Source organism: Emydura macquarii, unplaced genomic scaffold (genome assembly GCF_026122565.2).
Source record: "Emydura macquarii macquarii isolate MOO-44397 ecotype Brisbane River unplaced genomic scaffold, CSIRO-AGI_Emac_v2 contig_2768, whole genome shotgun sequence".
NCBI classification, from domain to species: domain Eukaryota; kingdom Metazoa; phylum Chordata; order Testudines; family Chelidae; genus Emydura; species Emydura macquarii.
This window is the reverse complement of record NW_027132905.1, coordinates 44,644,568-44,672,255: the sequence shown is the minus strand read 5'-3', so window position 1 is coordinate 44,672,255 and position 27,688 is coordinate 44,644,568. Positions and strand designations below refer to the sequence as shown.

Here is a 27,688-nt window from a genome sequence, read left to right as displayed (position 1 = left end):
AGAGAAGACACTTGTATCAATGGTGATATGGTTGTGTTGAGGGGCAGAGGAGGTCAGGAGGAAAGTGGATGAGGTAGATATGGAGGGCTGTGAAAAATAGACATGGAAGTCTTTAGAATGCAAGGATAGTCATTTTGAACTGGTCCATGGAAAGTACAAGAAGTGTATTGCAACTTGGCACCATTTTGTGCTTCCTATGATTCTTCTCTGCCTGTGGTGGACAAGCATTCTGTTCTCTATGGCTGGATTGTAGATAGCTAACAATTGAAGAAAAAGATTGCCATAGTCAGAAGGATGCAAGGAAGTCAGCAGACATGGTGTCAAGTCAGTGGCATTTATGGGCATTTGTTGCACTATCCTATTCTGTTTTGCTTTGCAGCAGATTGAGCTTGGTGAAGTTTTTACGCAGAACTATGCACTGCCCTTGTTCAGTTACCAGGTGTCAGTAACTGTCAGTTAGTCCCTGTCACAGTATGTTTTGGAAGGGCTAACTGGGGATTTACTCAACCTAGAGGTATAGATATACTAGGTTTCAATGGTTTATTTGCCATTAGGTTCCATTTATATATGTATGCTCATGTAGTGAGATGAGCAGCAGTCTGGCCATCAGGCAAAGATTCTTTTGGAAATTGAGTGGTCTGTGGATTGTGCCTCACACAATGCCCAGATGTGGGCAGAACTTCAAACCACTTAATGGCAAGATATGTTTCATTGAGGAGACCCTTCTTAGGGAAACAGTTTGCCTTGCTTTTATAATGAAGCTTGTTTTGAGTTATGTTTTCCTGAAGAGGAGGGGAGAAAAAAATCTATTAGAAGCAAGCAAATGGCTGAAATGTGATGGCTCAACCTTTCACGCGATGGCTAACTTGAATTGCTTGGTAGGTTAGTAGCTATTGGAGCAACTGGCCACAGTATTGGTTGGCTGTCAGGAAGAGTACATACGGGTTCATCATTTCATGATGAAAAATGGCCTCAGGCGTCAGTCAGTGATTTACTAGGCAGAGAATACATGTTGGTCAATTTACATAAACCTGCTGATCTGTAAAGGGATTCAGAAGGAAGTAAATTTGCTGTGTGAAGAGCCTCCTCTTTATTGTATGATGTTTAGTTCTGTCTCCTCTTTCGGCTTGCTTTCCTTTTTTGACAAATGGTATCATTTGCAGATGGTACAAAGTGGCAATATGCACTCAGACACAAAACGGTGCGAGTAGTAAGGTGGTGACAAATGATGAAGCCAGCCAATTCAAAATGAAAGCAGACTCTCTCCAGCCGTAGCATGGTTTGTGCTAAAGCTTTACAGGGATCTGAAATCACTGAAAAATGGTTACAATAACTAGTCCTGCTTAGAGATTCCATTGTAGACTTTGAATGAATTTATTTTGTTGTCTGTGGATTTTTATTCTCTTAGTGATAGATATAAAAGGAGTGTGGTGCATGGCATCCCAGGGATGTTGTGACTTAATCAATTCATATTTGTGAAAGGCTTTGGATCCTTGGAAGGAAGGCTCTGAGTGTGAGCTTTGATTTATTACATAGATTATTATGGCACTTTGTGGTCCACTACATACATAATATTTTGTTTGTTTATATAAGATATTTTTACTGCTGCAGCAGCTGTTATTGACCGTCTAGTAAATATGCATTTTAGTATGCGTAACTTTGGATATGTATGTCGTGTACCTGATGGATGGAAACTCCTCCACTTGGCTTCCTTGATATTCAGGTCCATAATATAAAAAGAAGTAGACTTCTTTCTTTTAGACAGTGTATTTTTGTTTGTGTGTTCTTGACCCAACAGACTAACCTCTTGTGTGAATCCTCCTGCTGCACATTGTCTGTCATGCTAAAAGTTACTGTTAATTTTTGTTAAAAAAGATTACTATGAATAAGGAGTGGCAGATTATTATATTGGCTAATTCCCCCCCCTTCCCTCGACTCATCCCCAGCAACATAAAATATTTGTCTACTAAATTACACTGATTAGTATTGGAGTTTATTTCTCTCACTGTGCATAGAACTTGACATTTAGTAAGACTGAATCTCCCCTGGGTGCCTGCAGCTCCAGTAGTGTATTCTGGTTACTTTATAGCTAGGTTCCATCTACCTATATGTTATGCTGCCCCTCTGATGTTGGTGTCATCCATAAATTTGAACATTAGTTAAATTTACACTAAAGGAACATCCGTCAAGAAGAAAAAAAGCTGGGTTGAAAGAGGTTCTTGGGTTTTTATTTTTTTGGCTTTTTTGACACTGAAACATTTAGAAAACCCCTAAAGACACCAGGGACCTAGACTGGGCTGTGAGAGCCAGCAAATATTACTGCTGGAAGATGAACAGATGCTCACCACTGAGATAGAAGCCTCTCCCTAGACACACAGGAATGCCCTATGGACTATAATTTGAGAAAACACTGGTTCAAATCACAGTAGTGTTTGCAGATGCCTCTTCAGTGAATGATTAAATTTTATGCTACAAGAGCAAAACACATCTCAAATTTTATTTACATATGTGTAAGTTAAACAGCCAAAGCTCATTTTTAGCTAACTTAATTTTTTCTCATCTCTTTATTTTTATCTTCTTGGCCTGAGACTTGCATGCCAAATTTTGAATGTCGGAGTCATAAACCCCTGAAATTAGAAGTATATAATGGGAATGGCGACACAAAGCTCTGCTATAATTTTCTTCTCGCTTTATCTTATAAATGAATTAAGAAGATGGGTCAGAATAGGGCATTCTTTCAATTTCTGTTGTCAATTGGAGACAAGCTTGACGGATGCAGATAAAATTAAGAATTCACAGTGCTCCAGATTCTAATCCCTATGTGTTTTATGTCGCTGTATAAAATAAGCAATAGGTTTCATAGCTTAAAAAAAAAAAAGTAATGCCAAGCTCATTTGGCTTTATCAAATGCTGCCATAAAATGATTAACAGCACAAGTCCTGATGGATAGAGACTTGTGTGATAAAGGAGCCTGTTTTACAAATAATAGTGTTGCATGTAGGAATTTGACATATGAATTTACAGGCTTTGGATAAGTCAAGTTACCATGGTTTCTTTATAAACACTCAGCAGGAAGTGACTTTTTGTTCAACAGCAAGGCATTAGCATTTAAGTATAAATAAGAAGGCTGCTACCCTGTTTGTGGGGATCCACCAGCCCAGATGCTAGATTATTTTGGTATGCTGGACTATCATTCAGGCAGGATTTAGCCAACCAACACTGAACATTTTTGTTCTTTGCACATTGACATACAGCCCTTGCCCTCTCTCTGTTCTGCAAATTTATGCTCCATTTTTGCAGTTAGCAAAGAGAGTGCTTCAAAAAAAAAAAAAAAAAAAAAGGGGGGGGGGAGTGGGGGTGAGGGGAGAGAAAATGTTCCATCCGTTATCTGTGGCTTCAAGGGATTTTTTTGGGCCTGAACACCTCTTCAGTAGATAAAGCTATGTCACGTGCCCCAATACTTGAGCTCTCATTCTGGCTAGTTTGTTGTTGGCAGGATTCAAACAGTTGCAGTGATTGCTTTTAGCTATTTGATATCTTACAAGTCCTTTAGGAATATGTGTCACAATGAGCAGCATTTGTCAGTTACGGAGTTTCTTGTGATGCAAAAGGCAAGGTGACCATCTGTCTGAGTTTGATACTTTTGTGCTTAGATCTCAACTTGAATTCTAAACTCCTTCAGACAGGAATGTTGTCCATTCGAGAGGAGAATGCAGTTGTGTGGATTCATGGTTTAATAGGACTGAGAAGCCTCATTTTTGCTTCAAGTTCTTTTTATAACAAGCAATTTCGATATCTTGCTTGGTGTGTTTGAGTATTCAAGAGGAATAGGGTGAGATTATTTTCCAATATGGTGTGGAAAGTGGGCACTGGTCTGCCATCACTGGTTAATGGCGGGGGAGGGGAGAGATTTGTTGATTGGATGGATCTTGCCTGATTGAGGGCTGGTAGGGGAGAGGGAGAAAAACTCTGCATCTGGATTGGTGGATCCAAGACATCATGCATTAACTTCCAGGTAATAATTTCTTCTTGTACTGGTTATTTTTTTAATTGGGATATAAGATATAGTGGAGTGGTGGTTGTCCTAGGACGAAAGAAAATCATACTTGGAAATATGCAGTGGCAATCTGGAAAAAAGTAAGTTTTGGGGAAGTTCAGAATATACAGGGGAAAATTGATTTACACTTAAGTTTAAATGGTTGGTCTAAAACTTAAGGCTGTTTAAACTTGGTCCATATGTCCCTGCCACACCAGAGGATACTCTCCTTACTCCTTATTAAGGTGTTCCTGGTACGTATAACCTAAGTCCTGTGGTCACATGAAAGGTTCCTTGCTAGGAAGCTCAGTTGAGTGGATGGTCTTGTGGTGAACACACTGGACTGGTATTTGAGATTTAGTTCCTGGCTTGGTCACAGACGTTCTCTGTGGCCTTGGCAATTCACTTGATCTATGTGCTGCAGTTTCCTATCTGTATAATGGGAATATTTATTTTTTTCCATCACCCTTTTGTCTATGTAGATAGCAAACCCTTTAGGAAAGAAGCTCCCTCTGTGTTTGTATAGTACCTAAGATACCAAGGCTAGTGGGCTATTGTGATACAATCAATCATCTGCATTGTAAGGATTAAGGTACTTTGCCTAACTGCACTTATCAAAGCCCCACCTCATTGTAGCCCCCTGCAACATTATCCCTTTCCCCAGCCGTTTTCCGTTTCAATAGTACCGTATATGCCTGGAACTCCAATGCCTTTTGCTATGATATCATTACATTCTAGCAGTATTGGGTTAGGTTAGGAGTAACTGCTTTGTAGACCACCAACTAATGTAGGAACTCTGGTGTTTAAGAAGATAATAAATACATTCTTTTGAGGCATTACATCACTATCACATTTTGAATGAGATGTAAAACTTAGGTCCTCACCTCTTATAGGCATGACATCTATCACAGAAGTATTAGAGCCTTTGAACCAGGTGTCTTGGTCACCTTCCAACTTCGATGCTCATGTTCTATCTAGCTAGATTTTTACTGCAATTTCAGTTGTTTTAAGATATTGATGTTAAGCAGTTGCTGAGTTTTACCTTCTTCGGTGACTACATTTCAGTGGTAGAAGTGATTCCTATCCTTGTGAAGTTTGAGTACAGCTGAATATAGCTTGAGTAGTATTTGTAAAGCACTAGATTCTCTTTCGTGAAGAAAAGGCATTGTCAGTTTAAAATATTTTATGATGATGATGCATTCATAAATGTGGTCAGCCAAGCAGAAGAGTTAAAAATTGCATTAGCATCCCCCTCATCTTTTTTTCTACTATTATTAGGTAATAAGACAATGGGGGAGAGGTTAGTTGTATCTTTGAGCACCTGAGTTTTTCTAAGATACACCGTTTTGCAGATGTACGTGTAGATTCATGGAAAATCTGAATAATTAGTTATGTGAATATAAATGAGAAGCACAGGGACTGTCCATGAAATATTTGCTTGGGTTTGGGAGCAACATCTCTGCTTTCTAGCAAGCTGTTTGTGGATTTTCCCATTTCTAAGGTCATTATTATTAGCCAAGCAATGTTCTCCATTCAGTGCTGTTTTTTCCTAAACCAGTGCTTTTGTTGTGATTCTTGCTGGGATTGTGTTTGTAACACAACAGATATAGTTTTACAGCAACCTTTTAGTGTCCAGTTGTCCAAAGCAAACAAAAATAATTACTCCGCCTCTGTCATGTGAAATGTAATTTGAGTATGCTCAGTTCTTCCCTGAGGAAAATCTAATTTAGTTTACTGCATTCCAGCTATGATTTGTTGACTTGGTTTTCTTTACAATTAGAAAAGAAAATATGTTGTTGTTAAGTTTTTAATAGTGAGTTAACTAGAAGAGATTTGATTAGTTTCCTGTCTTGTTTTGGTCTGGTCCATAGGTTATGACCTCATCACTGTATTAGCTAAATTCAGAAGTTTTGTCTGAGCTCATTTGTTTTCTGGACAAAATGTCTGTTTAAATCAAAGTGAATTTTTATGCACTATTACCTTGTTTAGGATGATAATTGTAGCTTCTATTTTTAAACCAAGCTTTAAATATTTATATTTTATACTAATAAACGTTGTGGTTCTCTTAATTTATACTGTTTTTCATTGTGTCCTGTTTTGTATTCTTACTGTTTGAGGTACAGAAGTTAATTGCCGTTATTTTAAATTATTTCTTTTTAAAGATTGCGTATATATTGAAAGTCGTCGGCCGAATACCCCATATTTCATCTGCAGCATTCAAGACTTCAAACTGGTAAGCAGTGTTTTCCATGTTTTTCCTAACATGGTGGTGATATTGCAGTCTTTTACTCCCTTTAACCTTCTCCTTTAGTAATAGTCTAGTAACTTTTGGAATAGCAGCTTCTTTGTCACTACTGGAACAATAAACTGCTCCGGTATAGGCAGAGCTAATTGGTTAATTGAGACACACACAGAACTCTTCACAAGATTTTATAATCCACATGGCTACCTATCGTACTTTAAGTACTCTAGAGGGAAATGTGGTACAGTAGTTTACTGTTTTGCTGGAAAAGCTGATTTTGACGTTGTCTAGATGCTGTACTGTAGTGATAAATTCTCTAAATAAATGCTGAAGATGGAATTGTGGGCTATTGAGTTGCGGTTTGGTAGCCTGTTGGACTACGTGGATATTGATGGTCACTTGAAGATTTGAGTTGAGATTTAATGACTCCCTCATCTCACTTGCCATGAAAACTGTTTGATTTTAAAAAAAAATCCTTCAAATTGCCTTTCAAAACCTTCTATCTTAAATGAATTTTTAATTCAAGGGCACATGTCACCACAGTAGGAACTTGAGAGAAGTGTGATCTCCCTGTCACCCTCACATCCATAGCTTTGTAACTTGAAATAAATTTAAGCAAATCCCTATTTCAGTTTTAAGTGGGCTACACTTGCTTATTATAGTGATGCAATACAATAGGAACCATGACCTTCCTTCTCCAGGAGTTACAGCATAGGTGGCTTCTATGTTTTCTCAAGCCCCTGTGATAACTAAAATAGAGAAATCCGGTTGAGTTAGATAGAATTAGGTCCTTAACTGAGAATCTACTTTATATGAGCTGCTTTTGTGTCACAAATGTTTATATCAGTTAAAGCAATAAATAATTACAGGCCCAGGATGACATATTACTAGTTTAGATTACTTAGCATCTGTTTCTGCTAAAGGTTCTCTTTCCTTTTTCTGGCTGTTCCTTCCAACCCCCAGTTCATTTTGCACGACTGCAGTGTGGGTGAACATATTTTTTCCTTTCCCCTGTCACGTTGATGGCTTTCTTTTTCAATATTTATGTCCATGCCAGTTTTCTGTTTTTTCTAGAGGTCTCCGTTATTTACAGTATCCTTCCTTTCAGGTGATTTTTCACACTCATCCCTGACTTCTCTGAAGCCTAGCAGTTCCCTGTTTCTCGAATTTTTTGTTATTGCTTCCACATTTTCTGCGTTTTCTGTGATCTCTAACAAGTAAAATACTGTTACACCATGAAAAATACTTAAGTGTAAAAAAAAAAAAAAGTGTTGGCTTTTATCTACCAGGTTCTAATAAAGTGTTAAACTCCATTTGTACAATTTTTGCACATTAGTAGGTGTCTTCATGTTTCAGCGGAATTTCTCATGAAATGCTGAATTACAATGTGATAGTTGCCATTTTGGGTAGAAGTTCCTGCTGAGTTACAGTAATTGCTCAGGGTATTAACAGCAATAAAAGCTGAAGCTTCTGTTGTCAGTATTGGTCTAGTACAACACATTAAAGCTGTCTGCAAAACAATGTGGGAAGCAGAGTGCAATATGTTTTGATCCTTTTTTATAGAACCTCACACGGTGTTTCTTACAGTTGTTTTTGTTTTGAGGTTCTGTATGCAGCTCACACTTGCAGGGATGTATAAAGGTAGGAATGCTGTTGATCTCTGCTTATAGAAGGCATATAGTTACTTTATGCTTACTCCTTCACTCTTTAGGTTCTTTAATTCCCCTGATGGGTTTGTCAATAAAATCACGGGCATAATGAACGCCTAAAAAGAGACTGTGGTTTTGTCACGGTTGATCTATCTGCTGAGTAAAGGGTAGTATGTACACTGGAAAGGACACTTGATCTCTCTCCTAGTGCCAAATTCCAACAAGAAAACACAATTTTATTTTGCCCATAGCAAAACATGTCAAGTGAAGCAGGGAAAAAAAGCAACAGCTTTGAAATGTCACCAACTAATTACGTACATTATCTTCTTGGTTATCATAAACTAAATGTGGGTTTGGTTGCACAGCTTGACAGTCCTTTGCTTCCTTAGTAGTAACCATTTTAAGTTGGTGGTTCTAGTGATTTTGTTGCAATCTAGGCACGAGACTTTTTCCTGGTTATGTTTTTATTCCCAGAAGAGGGGGACAATAGGGCCATAAGCTGAAGTGACCTGCTTAAGATGATAAGCAGCTCAGCAACAGAGCTGAGACTAGACCCCAAGAGTCTTCATTTCTGGTTCAGTGCCTGATCTACCTGACTAATTAGCCAGTTCTTCTGTGGCTAATTCCATGTGGAGAAAATGTGCCAGGGATTTATACCTGTGGATATTGGTTACTGAAATTACCTTTTCATTCTAAAAATTGAAATTGAAATCAGGCTTGAATCTTCCAAGAATAGATCTTAAATAATCACTGGGTTTTTTTCATGCCACTCTGCAACGTATGGCACCCAATAATTTCAGTGATGTATCCAAACCTTTCCCTGATTTTAAATTAAAAAAAAAAAAACAACTGCTAGGTATAATCCTAGAATGGCTGAGATTTTACGTTAACAGACTCAATCCCTTTTCACTTTAATAAAGTTTTATCAGGATGACTAATTGTGTAATTAAAACTTTCTTGCCTGTCTCACCTCTGTTAAAATTGAAGTGAATTAAACAAAAAGGGTGGGAGAGAGGGCTAGGATGACACCCAGCTTGATGGATCATTATGGACTGAACTGCCACTGCTGCGTCTAGAAGTGATAGGTTCGCATGGCAAGTATTATGGATTGTTTCAGAACAGCCTATAGTCTAATCTCTAGAACTAGATTGTGCTGCCTAGGAAAGAAACCAATAACCGTCTTCCCCTCATATGCTCTTTCAGTCTGCCACTGTCATAGCATGTACGTTGCTATGTTTTCTCACATTAGTATGTTACATTTATATTACAAGTCCTTCTGACCTTTAAGATGAATCAGTTCTGCTAAAAGAGATACTGGAGGAACATCTTTTCATTTCCTGAAGAACAATCACCTCTCGCCAATGGCCATTAAGTCCCAGTGATAAAGCTTTAGTTACTACTGCCATTCTCTTTGTAATTTGTCTCTACTGCTGTCCTGTTCATGATTTTCACTTGGAGATCTACAGTGTTGAGGAGTTAGTTCATTCTCCCCATAAATTGCTCCTCAAGTGTTAACAGGTCTAAGGGCAGCAGCATACTAGATTCCAAAGCTCGTTGTAACAGACTTCACTTGAGATCAGAAGCTAACCCTTCACATTTTTCTACTGCACTTGAAAATCAAATGGGGGCTAGAGAAAAGAAACCAGGAGATCATAAAGTGATTTTGCTTTTCTAGGTACAGTGTATTAGAAATTGTCACAGTAGCATTTGTGCTCTTCTAGCTAATGCATTTCGACAATGCCTATCTCCTTCAAATAGTTAAGGATGCATAAAACTAACTATAAATGGAATTGTAAAGTATGACGTGTGAGATTATTTAAAGGTAAACCTATGTCTTCCAGAATAAAGATTCTGGATTAAATCCTGGCTTCATTGAAGTCATTGGCAAAACTGCCATTGACTTCAGTGGCATCAGGATTCTGCTCTGTCCTCAGACAACAGCTACTTGAACTTCTAAGAATGAAGCTTCCATCCATAAGCTGAGTATGGAAGTTCCATGGACCTCTTATTTTCTTTCTAAATCACTTATAGGCCAGTCTGATACCTTTGTTTATGTTCATAAGTAACCTGAATAGCTTTATGGGTTTCAATGGGACTACTCAATATGTATAGAAGTATCAAAATCTGACCCTATTAGTTGGATGTATGGTGGCTATTAAAGATTAACTCCTAGTAGACAAAGCCTCCAATTTAATAGGCTTAGTATCTTTTGTAGGTTTTTTAATTAATCCATACAATCTTGGATGGGTGCTGATAATCTCTCTGTACTCAGGCCTGTATCTATCTTTTATGATATGTTAGTCATGTTGACCTAGAACTGAGATTCATAGTCTCACATGGTTGTGGAAAACTAGTACAAAAGACTTACTGTAAGGTCAGCTATCCATATTACTGCTATCTAATAACTCAGAAGAAAAATAATTCACTTAAAGGCTGAATCTACATTGATGGTGCCAGGCATGAGTAAACATTACTATCCTAGACTAGGGTAAGAGCTCACTGGGAACTAAATTTTCAGGTATGATGGTGATAGGTATTGTGCCCTTACCAAGTGGGAGATAGTGTAAACGTTAGGAGCCCTTATCTTTGGGAATTTGTGCCATTTGACAGTCTTTTCTCTCTACCATTGCACCAATGCAGTATATAACACAGGTTATTAACATAGGAATTGCATTATCTTTAAAGAGTGCATTTAGAGATTGTTTGATTTACCGCACTCTTAAGAGAATGAACGTGAGCAAAATATACAGAACTGCATCCAAAACTTGACACACATACTAATCTGCTATGAGATTTTTTGGGGGTGACTTTTTTACTTGTTCTGGAATACCTTCTAAACATGATAAATGACGCTTTAATGAAAAGTATCAACGTTTTGTTGACAATTACTTTGCGGAAATTGGTGTTGATCTGAAGGCGGAGGATGGTTAACAGAACGTTGCTAAGGAAAAAAGGTACGTGAGGTAGAAAGGGATTAAGAACATTGCTTGTTTTTTAGTACCAGCATCTCTTTGCCAATTGTGAGTTTGATAAATATTTATCACTCAAATTTGCTATGAAAGGGACCACATTTTTTTTTCAGAATTTAATTGGATTAAAGTACTGCACTTTATATGGTTGGAGGGAAAAAAAAACATTCATGTAACTAGTTAATCTTCAAAGAACTGAAAATTCAGCTACAGATTGCTTACTAAATTCTCAGTATTTACATTTCAAGCTTTGAAAATGGCAGAGTTGCTGAACTAAAAAATTTTATCTGCTTTGTGTACATGGTGGTGGTTCACTTTGAGTGCTCTTGTTGAGAGCATTAATATACTCAGCATTTGATTTGGGGAATAAGAAAACTGTTCATGATTAAATGCATTATGAATGTAGTATCTTATACTGTATGTCTTTCATTGAGGACTATATCATCATAGGCGGAGAGAGTTGATGATCAAATGGGTCTTTTCCATCTTTGATTACCATGATTCTGATGAGAATTCGTGTTCAGCATGGGTCTGAAGTACATACAGAAGGTCTTTCACCAGGAGGGAGGGATTTGGGGTTGAGTGAGGAAACAGAAAACTCATTTGGTTAAAAGAATGCTGCAATGGGATTTATAAAATAGACTTCTCACTTGTTACAGACTTGTTACAAACATGACTTAGAAGTTTGAAAATGGAAATAATTAACCAAGTTTTTTTTCTGCAGTTGAATGAATACATATTGAGTAGTTGTTGAAGGGTTGTTTGTGAATAGGAGGCTGTGGGAACTGAAGTATTTATCTTTGGGGCAGGGAAGGAAGCACAAAGAAAGACATGAATTTTACAAATTGGTTTTAGTCCTATTGACCATAACGCTCCCTTTCAAATAGTCTGTGTGTATCTTCCATAAGGTCTTTACTTTTCACCTGTTGCACACACCTATTTTAGGACTGTCCCTCAGAAGGCCTCTTCAAACACTCTAGACTCTGGAGCAGAGTGGGGTGGGTATTCCAGTTTTGGAAAATAAGGGCCACTTAGGCATTACAAGAGGCCACTTGTACCCTCAACTCACTTTGCAACGAATATTTATTCTAGACAACTACTAAGAATAATTTCTGTATTCTCTAAAAGCTATTAATTTTTTTGAAAACATTAAAGTACTGTTGTGATAATTGAGCCTACAAATTTACCCTCATTGTGAGCTTAACTGTAAGAAGTGAGTTTTAAGTGGAATGGCATAATAACATATAACAGATGTTAATGAGAAAAGTTGCAAAAGTGAGACAGACTGAATTAGTACAAACAAAAAGGTAGACTGATACAGTTCAAGAACTGTGTTAAGATTATGACTGGTAAATAAGAGTAGAGGGCCAGAAACTAATGGCTCAGAATTGGTGTGTTACAAATTAGGTTTGATTGGTGGACAAAATAATGAAAGGAAGAAGTATTCCACCCATCACTCTCTTTTGGGGTCCTTAAAAACTTTGGGAGAAAAGCAGACTGCTGGAGTGAACTTCACATCATGGACCATCTGGATCCTAATTCTAAGAAATGTTTGACCAGACAAAGCCTCAAAGATGGCCAGATGACATCACCACCTCCACTGGCTCCAGCTAAATCCCAGCCACCTTGGTTATGAGACTTTGTCCCCATCATTCGTTTTCTTCTGTGTGTCCTTTTTCTTCCCTGTCTTATTTCCTCTTTCCTGTCTCTTCTGTTTCCTTCTGTGTAATAAGAATCTGGCTTAGCCATCCAAGACTGTGTTTTGCAACATTGCTATATAAGCCTGTGACCAGCAAGAGGCAGCTAAAGGCAATGCCCTAAACAGCCTGATGTTAGTACAAGTTTGCCAGGTCTCTTAGTGACTGATAAGACTGTGTGCTGTCCCTGTTTTTGTGGGTTTTTTTCCAGTAGTGAGGTTGCAAGTGGAAGTCAACATCAGAGACAGAAGCTGCATTTTCTTCTTCTAGTGCTTCCTCGTGTCCATTCCATGTTAGGTGTGCCTGCTCTGCTTGCACAGCTCTTTGTAGCGATAGCTGAAAGGATATAAGGCCTACTGGTGTCGGCCCCAAGGGTCTCGTCCTGAATAAGCACCTTCATCAAGGTGTGCTACGAGCAGGTGAATGTCATGCCTCAAGCCATCGTGACATCTAGTTCAGCAAGAGCCCATCAGTAGCGTTCCTCATTCAGGCATCAATCCAGGACATCTACAGAACCGTGATGTGGTCATCAATCCATACCTTCACGTCCCACTAAACTATCACTCAACAGGCCCAAGATTTTGGGAGAGCAGTATTGCAATCAGCATACCCATGAACTTTAAGCCCGCTTCTGAAGGTACTGCTTGAGAGTCACCTCACATGAAATGGACATGAGCAAGCACTGGAAGAAGAAAACTGTTGTTAACCTTTCCTAACTGTTCTTCGAGATGTGCTGCTCATGTCCATTCCATGGCCGGTCCTCATACCCCTCCGTCAGAGTTGCCGGCAAGAAGGAACTGAACGGATGGGGGGCCACCAGTGCCCCTTGTACCAGTGCATGTGGCTCCAGAGGGTTCTAAAGCTGGCCCTTCAGGTACCACTACAGGAAAAATCTCCAGCAGGTGTGTGCACGCTGCTTGCATGGTAAACATGGAATCGACATGAGCAACACATCTCGAAGAACAGTTACAAAAGGTTAGTAACTGTTTTCTACCTTTGCTAGTTTTCTCTCCCCCGTCTCCCCACTTCATTTTGTATTAAGCCACGTCTGTACTCACAGAACCCAAGTTCTAAAGATATACTGCTCACTCCTGCCAACTCTGCTTTCACTTTAGATCTAATATGCATCTGAACTGAGAAAAAAACAAAAACCAGATGTGTTGAGCACTCCCAAGGACTTCAGTTGGCATTTTGGGAGCTCAGCACTTTTGAAAACTGGAGCTGTAGGTTCTTTAGTATTTGCCTGGTCTGATATCATCCAGTGCAGGGTTGCTTGCTTTATGTTGATTACATGAAAGTGAGAGGTTCTTGCAGTTTGTGGTCTGTGGCAAATTAATTTCCTTATATGAATGGAAGGTCTGGTGGTGGTTTGCTGCAGCTGAGGCGACTTACTGATGTCCTACTGTGGTATTGCATTACATTTTTAGGATTGAGTTTATAGTTAGGATTAATTTTAATGTTTGGTTTTTAAGAAATTGGTTAAACTTTGAGATTTGTGTCCGTGCATGATATGAAAAGATATTGCAGGGAAACTGAATACCATCAGTTCATTTGCAAGAAAAGCTTTGATTTATTTTATATTTGTTATGGTGGGAAACTGAGTTTCTCTACAGTGTGTTTGACTATAAGAACACTTAAGGGAAAATTCAGTTCTGTTTGCATGCAGGTTCATCATAGGACATTTGAGGGTGGGAAGGCAGTTCTTTTAATTAACATCCCCTTCCCCCCACAACACACACACATGAGAGAGAGCTAATTCCTTCCACGTGAAATACCATACATTTTTAGGAACCCAAACAAAGGGTCAGAAGTCAAGAGTAAGGCAAAACTCAGCATTTTTAAAGGTTACTGTTTTAAATCTTTTACCTTATTTTCACACCTCTGAACCCTGCTCAAAAAGATCACTAGTAGCTAGAAACTGAGGGTGAGTGCAAACTTTCACTTGCACATTTCAGCTCCTGGCAGCCTGCTGAGATCTACCACTACCAGGTTTAAAAACCAGCTGCACATTGTTGGTAGGGTTTAAAGATGGAGTTAAAAACAGCAGAGAAAATACTTGAAAGATGTTTTGCTTGCTGCCTTTGTCCCTGGCTTGATGTGCCAAATTCTTGGAAGGCAGATAAGCAGTGTACTGGCCCAGTCAGTACCTCTACTTTTCAGTCAGATCCCAGCTTTCATGCTATTAGTACATTTTCTATTCCCTTCAGGCCGTGTTTTCTAGCTATTGCCCTCCATCCTGTTCTTTCTTTCTATAATAGAGTTTTACTGCATTTTCCATAGCTATGTTGCTTACTAACTAGGATTTGCTGAACTGATTGTAAATTTTACTCATTACATTGATTTCAGCAAACTTTTTGCCTTTCCATTAATTCTGGATGACTGACTCCCTGAAATTGATTACCAATATTTCTGTTAGCTGCACAGGGCTCTGTATGCTGGAGATTTAAATGTAAAGATGATTGGTAGTCCTCTCACAAACTGTCTCTACTGTGTTTGAAAGGGATTCTATAGGAAGCCCATAAATCTTCCGGCAGTTGACACAATGCAGCATAAAGGTAACTTTATTGATTGTTCTTTAAAGACGAGGAGTGCTGCCAAAACCATTTTAGCTTGATCTGAACCAGATCCAGTTGGCAAATCTTCCACCAGGCACTGAGATCTAATAAATTCCACAGGCGCATACAGATCTAATACAACGTAATGATAGAGCTGTGGGAGAAAAAAATTGATTATAGGGTTCCAGACAATATCATTAACTTTTCTTGCTATAATACACCAGCTGTCTTCACTAATAGACTCTTTTTTTTGTTAATTTAACTTTTATAGGATCATATTGATAATTTACGTTTTTTGATATAAGTGTTCAGGTATAAATTTTATAAATTTGTGTGTGCACAAAAATGATAGCATAAACTCACAGGTATTAAAGCGTATACACATCCATTTGTAAATCCTTGAGCTGAGATTAGATTTTTGTAACAGGAAGCATAACTTTTTCATTACTAACTAATAGCCTGTTGTGTCTGTGTTCTGTTGAAGGAATGGTGGAGGGTGAGGAGAGGGAAGCTGAAAGATAGGAATGAAAAATATTCCATGAGAATCTCTTCTTGATCGGACAAGGATGATTTTTCCAGCTGCATGCAGAACCAAATTGTTTAAATACAAATTACATGGCGGTGAAACAGACGTTTTCTCTAACGCAAAAAGATGTGCAGCACTGTAAAACAGCCTTAAAGTGAACATTTGTTTTCTTTGTAATGGAATGTACTGCTGTACTGCACTACATAGTTCATTTTTGTTGCACCTGTGTTTCTCTCAATTAGAAGAACAAGATGCCCTTGTTTTTGAGTTGGATCGCTTACAGTACCCATTTTTAGCCAGTGCTCTCAAAGCAGCAGTTTTGTTGAAGTGACCCATTGCAGAATTATAAGAATGCAAAACAATGCTGCAGTGGCTCACTAGCTATTGTATGTGTTAATTCTTCTTTGAGTGCTGGTCTCTGTATATGGGTATGCATGTGCTCCGTAGACCTGAGACTGGAGAATTCTTGCAAGCAGCATCCATGGGTCCACGCCTGTGCACTTTCTCTCCTTATGCTCCTCTCTGAGGGCATTAAGGGCAGTGCTGATTAACTGCCTCTTCAGTTCCTTCTGCCATGTGGTCTAAGTGAGAATCTCCAGTGTCTGGAGCTTCTGCTTTTTCTTGAGCTTGATCCTTGTCTTTAAACCTGTAAACTTTTCAGCGTTTTCTTCAGTTTTAGATCTGTAGTGTAGTTAGTATGAATATTTTTTAATCTAGCTAATGAATTATAAGTATTCCCCACCCCAAAGGAATCTTCCCCCTCTCTGGTATGGGAAATAGATTATGCCCAGAATACTTGGCTTTAAAAACTGTCTCATGGCCCTGCTCTCTCCTGGTCAGTGACAACCACCAGCACTGCCTTTACTGACTCAGAGAAATGTGTATCTCCATCAAGAGCAATGTCTGTCACTTTCTCCAGCTGGATCCAATAAGTGCGAGATCACTGCCTTAAAAAGCACCTTAGGAAGAAAGCCAGAGGCCTTAGTCAGACCTAGGCCAAGGAGCACTCCTGTACATTGACCAGTTTTATCGAGGAGCGTGCGTTCTAGATGAAGTCTGACACAGGAGCAGGAAAGAGCAAAACCAGGGACTCTTTGTTAGGGTTTCCTTGTGAGAGCAGAGGATGTTTTCATAAACACAAGAGCAGACACCCCTTTGAGTACATTCTGAAAAGGACAGATCCCTCCCTGACCTGTCCAAGTTGGAGGAGCCTTCACACCCAGGTTGCAAGGACTTAAGATGTCCTAAGGACCATGATAAAAAGCTCGTAGGAGCAAGGCTTTGCTGATACCAGATTCCACACGGACAATGACTCGGCTGCTGTATTGTCCAGGTTGAGGGTACTAAGAAACACTGGTACTATTGAAGAACACCTGACGGGAGACTTGTTCATTGGTGGTACCACTACAATCCTCTGTGGATCCACCAACCAAGAGCTTTTTCATATTGACTCCAATGGGACAGGCAGACAAGGCTCCTGGCACTCTGGGGAGAGCAGAGATATATGCCACTTCCTAGGACATTCTTGTTCTTCTGGATCAGCAATGTTCCCTGTTGTCAAGACCTATCCTCACTTTGGAGGTTTGGATCCCATCAGGAGAAACGAGCTATGGGAAAACAAGTCCACCCCCCCATTCTGTTTACTAGCCACGGTTTTCCTTAAACAGAACTGATGACACTGCTGATTGAACTGAATGATCCTTTCCTCATCAGGAGAATCAGATGCACTGTCTGTGCCTACACCAAGGGAGAGGAATCCAAATGGGAGATCGAGCTTCCTGGAACCAGCATTGTCTGGTGGTATCTCATGCCTTGGGGACCTCCACAGCCCAACTTTGATCCCTCATATGGGTCCTTTTGGGGCCCATGGGACCGGTACGCATAACACCCTACGTTTTTGCCATTTAATAGAAAGTCATATAACTTTTTCCCTCCAAGAGAGCAAATAGAACTCCCTCCATCCTGAGCATGTAGGAGAGTAGGAAGAGCTGGATCCGCCAGTACGGATAGGTGCATCTTCCTTATTTCCTGTTGAGATTGTTGCTCCAGTTTCGCTGTCTTCTCTGGACGATCAAAAGCCATTCCAGCTGCTGTTATGGAGGATGGCAGAAGAGTTCCAAATCTAATTAGAGGAAGTCCAGGACACACAACGTAACCCCCTGGACATTCTGCAAACCACAGGATCCAGATGGGCAAGGGCTGTATGGCATACACTGGCAACATGCACCTTTACTGTTAAGAGGGGGCCCGAGAAGCTGTGCTTTGTCTTGGCAAAAGCAGCTGAGTTTTTATTTAACCACACTACCCTGAACTCCTTAATTGTTCAGGCTGCCATGGAAAGAACCAGGCTGCAATACTCAAGAACCACCCCTACCAACAAGGGGGCCAAAGGTCTGGATTGTCTATGGAGAAAGGTGTTTGTCTACTAGTCTCCATTTTAGAATATCAAGCTATCAAGATCTGTTGCCTAAGTATGACTTTCTAAATTATCCAAAACTCCTAGATTTCAAAGACACATTGCCCCAGCAAAACAGGGCTCAATTTGCCCTTATCAATGAAGGCAACCAAGTGTCCAGAAAAACTTGGCTTCAGGCTACGATCAATCCAGCTACTACACTAGGTCAATGGCAGCTGCTATTGTGATGCACTGGGAATCAGGGCTACACTACTGTCCCTGGAAAAGGAAACATGGTTCATAGTTCTCAATGTAAAAGATGGATACTTTCATGTGGATATTCATTCTTCCCACAAGAGATTTCTCAGGTTTATGGTTGCTCCCAACCGCTATCAATAAAGTACTTCTGTTCAGTCTAGCAACAGCAACCTGGGTCTTCATGAAAGCATTTTCAGTAGTAGCAGCAGCACACTTCCGGCAAGGTGGCTCCACCATCTTCTAGTTTTTGATGACTGGCTTCTGACAGGTGGGGCATGCCAAGAAGTCCCGACATCAGCTTTGTCACTGTTATATCTCCTAGCATCCCTAGGAAACCGTGTGAAGAAAAGTCTACTCTGACTCTTCCATAGACTATAGAATTTATAGGAGTGACCTTAGACTTGGTCAGGATGAGGGCTTTTCTCACCATGGATAGATTACATCCCCAGAGCAGCCTGATATGCCAGATTACCCCCAACCCTTGAACACCCATTCAGGTTTGCCCTCACTCATGTGGCATTTAGTGCCATGTACTTTACATAATGCCATTCGCTCCACCTCCATTGCCTGCAGTCTTGGCTTCAAACTGTATATACACCAAACAAACGTAGCATGAACACCATGGTGACAATTCACATCCAGATGAGGGGCCTCATTGACATGGTAGACTGACATGGTAGATGACAAGAGATTGAAGATGCATGCTAGTTCTGAGTTGGAAGCATCTGAATCTATTTGTGAAATATCAAAATTTCATTAAATTGGAAAAACTGAATTAAATATTGGTTGCAGCCCTTGAAAGAGACTTCTGCATTTTGATTGGCCTCAAGAAAACATATCTACACATCCACCATCATATAGTCCCATCACAGGTTACAAACCTCAAAATTGAGTCCGTCCTTTTCAACCTGTGTTCTCTGCACCATCATCAAACTGCTGACTGTGATTACTTACAGCTGTGAGGAAGAACGCATGTGATCCTAACTTGGGTGTCTTGCACATGCAATGAAATCCCATTAGCACACCAAGAGAGTTATCAGCAAGATGTTATTGATGCTCTCCTGCTTAGGGCTGTTGGTGAACTAGGGAGAGAAGCTCTCTTCAGCAGTTTCAGAATAACACTTATTTTGAGTTGGATGTAGGCACAGCCCAAGCTAAATCTTTTAAGTCTTGTCTTGACTTTGAAAAAAGGTTTGTTTTTATCTTAGCTAAAATGTAACTAATGTGAGGTAAGATTCTAGTGAAGAAAAGGGAATCTGTATTTTTAATGCATTAGGAGGTTGAGGTAAAGTCTGAGACCATAGAGTTTACCTTGACCTGTGAAAGTATTAAAACTACAAAACTGCCTTGTCTTCACTAGAATTTTACCTTGTGTTAGTTACCTTAGTGAACACAAGATAAGACATCTAATCCTAGTTAAGATGCATCCCAAAAGGATTTCTCCCAACAGTGCTTATTTTTTAAACAAACAACCTACATGTTTCTCATGGGCATTTTAATCTCCTCTGAAGATCCGCTTCTAGTTCCACATTAGGTGTCCTTCCAATGGGAAGAAACTCTGGAAGCCCTTCTTATTTCTTCTGCAAAATACATCTATCCATGAGTGGGTAGCTTTCTAGTAGAATGGGTATCGAGATCCTCCTGGTAGATCACTCCTTTCATTCATGTTATGGCACCAACCAGCTTCAACTGTTTGCCACTTCTCCACATTCCGATGAAAAGGATTCTACAGGATAGGGAGCCTAGAGGATTATATGGAGGCTGTTTAAAAATGCATTTTAGTTGGTATCGGTACCCGTGAAGCTCAAATGCCAGGGGCCTCGCTGCAACGTCTCCGCATACTGCCACAAGCAAATGTGGTGGGTTTTCTTTTAAAAACAGCTTAAAAAGTGCGAGAGAAGTACAATCATTTTCAAGGCACATGCAGGCTTGAACTGCTGCTCTTGAAGTAAATGCCATTAATAAATGGGGAGTAGTAATAACATTAACGTCTGCGTGGCATTCTGTCAGGGAACTTTCTGTTTTTTTCCTAATCACATTAAAATGAAATACAGCAAAACCTGCCTCAGTGAATATGTCTGCATCTGTATTTCTGAGTGGGAAATTCAACATGAGGCTGTTTCCCCACAGAAAAAACTGATGACATAAGCAAGGCTTTTTTTAGCCACATACAGTGGAACATAGAAATTGCTGTCTGTCCTGGATCAGATTGATGGACAGTTAGTCAAGTATCCAGTCCCCTACAGTAGCCAGTATTAGATGCTTCAACCGATGGTTCAAAAAGCCCTGCAATGACAGTTAAGGAATAGCTCAATCTCAAGGAAGGTTTCCTTAACCCCCTAGTACTTAGAGGTTGGTTTAGGTATACTGTCATAACAGTAGTAATACCCTTATACAGTATGTGTGATATTCTAGTATGGATGTTTATTATGCTTGACATATATCCCCTTGCATCTGGTGATGGTCCACTATGTCCAGATTATCTCTCTGCGATAATTAAGCGCCATTATTGCTTCAAAGTAAGTGTGTGTGTATGTGTTTGTGTGTATGTGTGTGTAATTTGTTTGCAAAATACAGTTGCCAAGCATCTATAAAAATAAAAACACTATAATGCAGCTATGGTTCCTCTACAAAGCAATAAAATACACAGTTTGAAAGCATAACTAATCACACGACAGAGCCTTATATTTGCATGTGTGTTGACTTGAAAGGTAAGGATTAATTTATACAAACTAAGGCAGTAACAAATTATCACCTAAACAGAAAAGAAAATGTGCATGCAAAAAATAAAAGAAAAACCAAAATTATAACCAACCACCAAGTTTTTATGCTTTGTTCTCTATTTGCACTAATGTGAGAAAGAAGGTGAGAGAAGACAGACTTGAGAAAATGCAAGAACAAATAAGAGTCGACCATCGTTATTGATAGCCAAAAGGCATAAGAATAGCACGTTTTGTTACCAATGGGAAATCTGGGACCATAGCACAGCGTGAGTTAATGTATACAACAAAGAAAATAGATTCTGCAGTCTGCCTTTTTATAGTTTGATTCATACCTTTGTTCTAGTCGGAAATTCCAATTGTTTGATGAATGAGTCCAAATTTCCTTTTTAGGTTTTTCACTTTAAAACCCCCCACATCAAATGGATTTTAGCAGCATGCTGCTGATTTATCATGTTTTGATTTGATTGGATGTCCCATATAAAATGCTAATGGGCTACACTTTGAATCTGAGCATCAGAGAGAAACTTGGAGTGCCTTTAAAATAGAAAAATGGTGCATTTGCCGTACAAAAGGAAACATTATTAGTTGTGATGCAGTTGCCCTTTGTGCCTGTATGTTTATTTGATTGAAGCATCTTGACTGCGATGCTTTCTCCTTGAAGCCTGATTTGAATGGAATATACAGCTGGATTGCCCCAGGGCCTTGTAACAATTTATAGTCTGGATGGAAAGGCAGAAGTGCATAAAAAGACAGTTGTGAAATGCCGCTAGTGCCCTGTAATAGAAAATCTGTGTATGATGACCTTGGCTGTAAGGGCCTGTGGGATCATTTTACTGTGATCCAAAGGGTTGTAAAACTGAAACAATTGTATCTCACCTTGGAAGGGGGGAGGAGGGGAAGGGAATTAAAAGGAAAGCTAGCTTTCTGAATTGTGCAAGGATAGTTTCCTTTTTTCTTACTGTAACTCAAATGTAAAACAAGGACCCAGAATTCCAATCAAAATCTTTATGGGGGATAATGCTTTGAATGTAAATTTCCTGGGGGTGAGGTCTCTTTAGCTACAAACAGCTATACGTTTAATAGCCTCATTCTGTTTGCAGATGAACTGTTGTTTTGTTCCTGAACAGCAGCTAAATTAATTCCTAGCTAATTTTCCCTGGTCAGTTGTGAGATTTCTTGACCTTTCCATTTTGGTGTGGAAAAATTCTGATTAATATAGATGCTGGGTTTCCCCCAGATTTTTTCCTTCTCTTCAGCCTTTTCTTGGCTGCATTTTCTTTTATTTCTAAAACCTTTGCAAGAGCAGATGTCCCAGGATTGGCACAATACCACCCTCATCAAGGATAAGTCTGCTATTAAGATACTGAGCAGACTTGTTAATAAAAGAGATGAATGGATGAGACATTTTGAAGCAATGTTAAATTATTTAAAATAAAAAATTTAGTCTGCAAATGAGGATTGACTGCTACCTTTAATTATGAGGAGCTTGAAATGCTGCTCTGGTTACACTGGGGCAAGTAGGGAAAAAAATTCACATGAAGATGGGAGAGGGGGGTTATAAAGAAATGGAGGAATGACAAAGAATCACAGGTGATGGTTTAAGGATTGGATGGCAGGAGTAGCACAGTGATTAAATTCACTGATGCTGTCATTGAGCTGTAAGGCTGAAGATAACATTCTCTCCCTGTGCTGAAAACAAGAATCAATACAAACTCCTTGACAGGGGCTAAATTATTAAATAGAGCCTTTCTCACAATGTTTCATTATCTGGGATTTACCTCAGCTGGTGATTTGTCAGCAGTGCAGGGAGATTTGCTGGGCATTTTGTATTAAAATTATTCCAGCTGCATATGAATCCCTTCTGATAATTCCCTGCCTTTTCACAGAACTCTTGCATAGATTTGTGACTTACTTTTGCCGAGTTGGCACTTTGAATCCCTTGTTTAATACTGATACGAAAATACAGTGTTATGCAGACTGGGTTGGGTTTTTCCCCTGATTTCCCCCTCCCCCCTCTCTCTCTCTGGTAACAGGTTGTTTCAGTAAAATTCTTACTAAATACCAATTTCATTTGCTTGCCTTCGGCATGTTACCTGAGCTAGATACATTGAATACCTGGAGTTTTATGTGTTTGTTTTAGCTGGCAGTTCAGAGATATGGTATTTGAGGAGAGGTACTTTTTTATTCTATGGCCTTTTAGCCAGTGATTAGCCTCTGAAGATGACTGATAGTGTCACTGAACTTAATGGAAAAAAAATATGTACCACTTTTTCTTTTGCTGTCTGCCTTTGAACACAAGTATAGAGTAACTAGTCCAGTGTATCTGAATATCTCCCAGTGTTGGGGAGGAGGGGATGCTGGATAAAACCTAACATTTCACAAATGGTTTTCCCTCATCCAGAAAAACGCTTTGTTTAGTGTTTGTTTCATGTGGAATGTTGGAAGTGTCCCTCACAGCAGTGCAACTAGAAATGATCTTTTGCAGAGTTAAAATTAATTGCATCACAATCACAGCAGCATCCCTTGGAAAAGGAGACAGCATTAAAATTGGGGGTGGGGTGGGGTGTAAAATGGATGAGATAATGAGTATGAAGAATAGAGAGTAAAATAGCTGAGTTAGGACTGTAGTTTTTTTGTGGTTAAATCCCAGCTCCTCCTCCAGTCTGCCCACTTGTCCTGGACTTTTACCACTTGAATCCAGATCTTAAAAATGTAGGTATATTGCTGAAAAAGTCTTTTAAAAAGAATTTGCATATGATCACCCACTCTAGCTGTATTGCCTGGTAATGACTGTGCACCACGGGGCATACAGAAGGCGGCTGGTTTGTGTTTTCAACATTGGCTTTTAGCCAAGTGATAAATAAAAAGCCCCTTTGGAAGCTATTGAGGATTCACCCCCAACCACAACAAAGGAGCTGCATGAGCTCTTTCCACTGGCTCCAGTGAAGAGCTGCGGAAGAAATTCCCACAACAGAGGAGCCATTTGCACTTCCGGCACTGCTGCCAGGGAGGAGGTGCTGGTCTGTTTGTGTGGATGTGCAACACAGATTGTGAACAAGACAACATGGTGGACAGTGCATTGAAACTGCAGCTAATGACAGTTCTCTTGTTTACATCAGAAATTACTCCAATTTTTAAAGCTCTTTTAAGAAGACTACTATGTAAAACAAAATGTGAATTTTAGGAATTATAGACACTTAAATAAAACCTTTAACATGAACCCCCATGGTCTTTCTGTAAAATTACTATTGTATTATTTTACCCACATTCTTATTTTACTCTATTAAAAATAGAAAAACACAAAACCAAAACAAATTCCATTAAATACAAAAATATTGTCTAGTTATGATGAGCCAACGATAGAACTGGACATTGGGAGAAAATAGAAATGGAAAAAGGTAGTTAAATCTCATGGTGATGAAGTATAATAAGAATTGCATTTGTCATACTGTGATATTAGTAGGGAGATATGAGACTTATGTGTACATGAGAACACCTTTCATGGAATAGAAGTGGGCTGATAGTAGCTATAAAACTAGTGCAAATTTATGTGCATCCTTTGGAAAAAATCTAATTGTCCACATTCTTAATTATACAAACCCCTTCCTCACTGCAGCATAGCAGCTCAGAATCCTTTGACTTTTGATTCCCCACTGTCTTCTTTCCTTGCATTCCCCTAATGTAAATGTAGTCATTTCCTACACCTGGTGTTCAGATAATTGACTGTTAAATAAAACAGGAGCTGCTATCTTGAAAACAAAACCCCAAAAAAGTGTTACTTCTGCATTTAAAAAAAATTAAATGGTACATTTGCAGTTTAACAGGTACTGAGAGCAATTGGAATTAGAACAAATTTAGCCTTTTCTTTTAGTGTTGAATAGTGAGGGTGTCTGTCATGTTTTAATAATGCTTCTGACCTTTAGGATTATTAAAGTTGAAATTTTCTGTCTGGTCATCAGGGGGTACTTGAGCACTGTCAATTTTTTTTTGTAGGTGTTAAGTCTCCAAAGATACATTGTTACATTTCATAAGTCACCAAAGATAATTCATTAGAGAAATTTGTTTTCCCACTTTAAAATTCGCTTTCTTTATAAGGAAGGTAAAATGTCACTGTGATCACTAAATTCTAGTGTTTTGTTCTTGCTGGCTGTGTTTCATTGGGAAAGGATCATCTTGCTGGCTTGCTTCAACTTGTTCTTCAAAGTAAACAGATAGCTTATCTGGTGAAAATGCTCACATGCAGTACAGTGTGTGGATGTGTAAGACAAAATAAACCTCCCACCACCAGATACCCAAAAAAGATGCCTCTCCTAGCTATTACTTCAGTGGAGAGTTATGCTGCTTTCCTTTGTTATCATAGCTGTGAAATTCTCTGTGTAGAGTGGTGATTGGTGGTACAGTTTATGTAATTTGTTATTTTTATGGTTACAACTACAAAAGTTATAACTTTGGGTGCTTAAGCATGGGTGCTTAGGTGCTTAAGCATAATTTTAAAGTTTCACCATGTGGAGAATAACTTAAAGCACACAAAATAGATGCATATTTTCAACAATGTTGCAGAAAGTGAGTAAGACCTAGTGGAACGTGGTCTGTCATGCTTTCTGAATGGTGTTGACAACAGTTTTGTCCCATCTGCACTAGCATTTCGACTTTTTCTAACACCTGTTGGAGGTAAAGGGGGGGTAGGGGAATACCAGTTGCTGACAATGTCAGCAATGTGACACTTTGCCTGAGGGAGGGTGGTAGGCCAAAGGGAAAGAGAGAACTTGTCAGCCTGAAGGAGTGAGCCGTATACGAGCTCAAAGCATATAATAATTTTATTTTGTCTTAAATAAACTAGATTTGGAAAATGGTACTATGGTTAGCCGGGTGGTTACCCAGACCTTAGAATAGACAAAAAGCCACCCACCCTCCCAGTTCCCACTCTTTTGAGAGGCAAGAATTGAGGGTGATATTTAAAGGTATTTGACTTGGCCCAAGTTGTGGTTGGGCTCTCAGACAAGAGCCTGTACCTTTTTGCTAAGCAGCCCCCCAAGCGTGGGAGGTGTTCCCAGTAACCATCCACAAAATCACCCCACGGTCCTCCAACACATCCCTCCTTCAAGTTTTTCTCTGCCATGAAGTGCATACAGAAAACTTGACGGGCAGCTGGCGATGACTGCTTTTCATACTTCCTGGTATTGTTACTTTGGGCTCACCTGTCCGTCTGTTGCATCTTGTCTTGAACAAGTGAGCTTTTCAGGGCAGGGACTGTTTTAAGTATTTGTACAGTGCCTTACACATTGGGTCCCATTGGTGTCATCACAATATGAATAATAAATACTTTGTGTAGAAAGATGGCTAGTTCTTTACGGTGCTAGATAAAATACTGGATGCCATCTGTGAGGGGGATGAAGAAACCCTGGTGATTGCAAGTGGCAGGATGAGACTGAAGGTGATAGTACCACAGAGATTAAAGAGCTAGTGCAGAGGCTGTGATATAATCTGGGTTTGAGGGCCAGTGCTAGTATTTGAACTCCTGCTTATACCACAGCGGGTACATCTACACTTCAAAAAAGAGAGACCCGGGCAGCAAGTCTCAGAGCCCGCATCAGCTGACTCTGCCTGGGGAACTTGAACTATAGAACTAAAAATAGCAGTGTAGACATTCTCGCTCAGGCTCTGGGACCAACCTCCCCTTGCTAAGTTTCAGAGCTCCAGTCTGACAGTAATATCTACACTGCTATTTTTATTCCTGTAGCGCGCCTGAGACAGTTGACCTCGGCTCTGAGACTCATTGCTGCATTGTGCTTTTTTGCAGTGTAGACACACCCAAAGAGACAAACTCTGTCCCACAGGGAAACATGCAAAGTCAGCTCCACAAGGTGACACCCACCCTGCCTCCCCGCCGACCCTCAGCCCTATTGAGTTTGTTTTTCTACAAGTGAAATGCGTTGCGTCCAAAAGGCCAGCACAAGTCCTATGTGTCACTTGAGGTCTGTTTTGAGGGCATACGTGGGATTTAAGTGCTTTGTAGGCTGCCTGCAAGTGGTAAAATTCATCTGTACATGAGTAAACAAGGCCAGATTGTTCTGTACCTGAAGACTGGGGGTAAACATGGAGTCAGGATGTAATGGATGTACAGTTTTGGCTCAATAATTGTTGAACACTGAATACCAACCCTTGGAGAATTTAAACTTGTAATTTTGATTAAAGTGATTGATTTTAAATCAGCCTGTATTCGTTTTTTGGCTGTTAGAGGGTATTTAAGAGGAAATAAATAACTCTTTAATTAAATTAGTGTTGAATAAGTACTCTCTTCTGCTTTCTAAGCAGGATTTCTTTGATACTTTAAAAAAAATCTGTTTTCCTATTGTCTTCTTTGCCTATATATTTCAAGCCCAATCAAAATATTGAGAACTTAAAAAAACCCTGCATTTATGGGAAACAAATTCTTGATTTTCTTTTACTCTATCATCTTTTTCTTTCTGCATATATACAAGTTATAGTGCTCAGCTCTGTAAACCACTCTGTGTTCCAACCACCTCTTCAAAGTGCTGACATAATTCATATGAACGATGATGTACGTAACACTAGGCTGTCTTTTTCTTTTCTTTTTAAATGCAACTCTCAAAAGAGCAAAATGCCAGGTATAATAA

General features: G+C 39.4%; 1 protein-coding gene across 4 annotated transcripts in view; it reads left to right on the top strand.

The window, feature by feature from the left end:
* Positions 1–27,688, top strand: part of RERE (arginine-glutamic acid dipeptide repeats) — a 361,123-nt gene that overhangs the window by 136,722 nt on the left and 196,713 nt on the right. For all 4 annotated transcript variants that reach the window (XM_067567315.1, XM_067567314.1, XM_067567311.1 and 1 more), the window contains exon 3: positions 6,199–6,269. In XM_067567315.1, the coding sequence (XP_067423416.1) occupies positions 6,199–6,269 (71 nt within the window). The remainder of the gene's footprint in view (positions 1–6,198; positions 6,270–27,688) is intronic.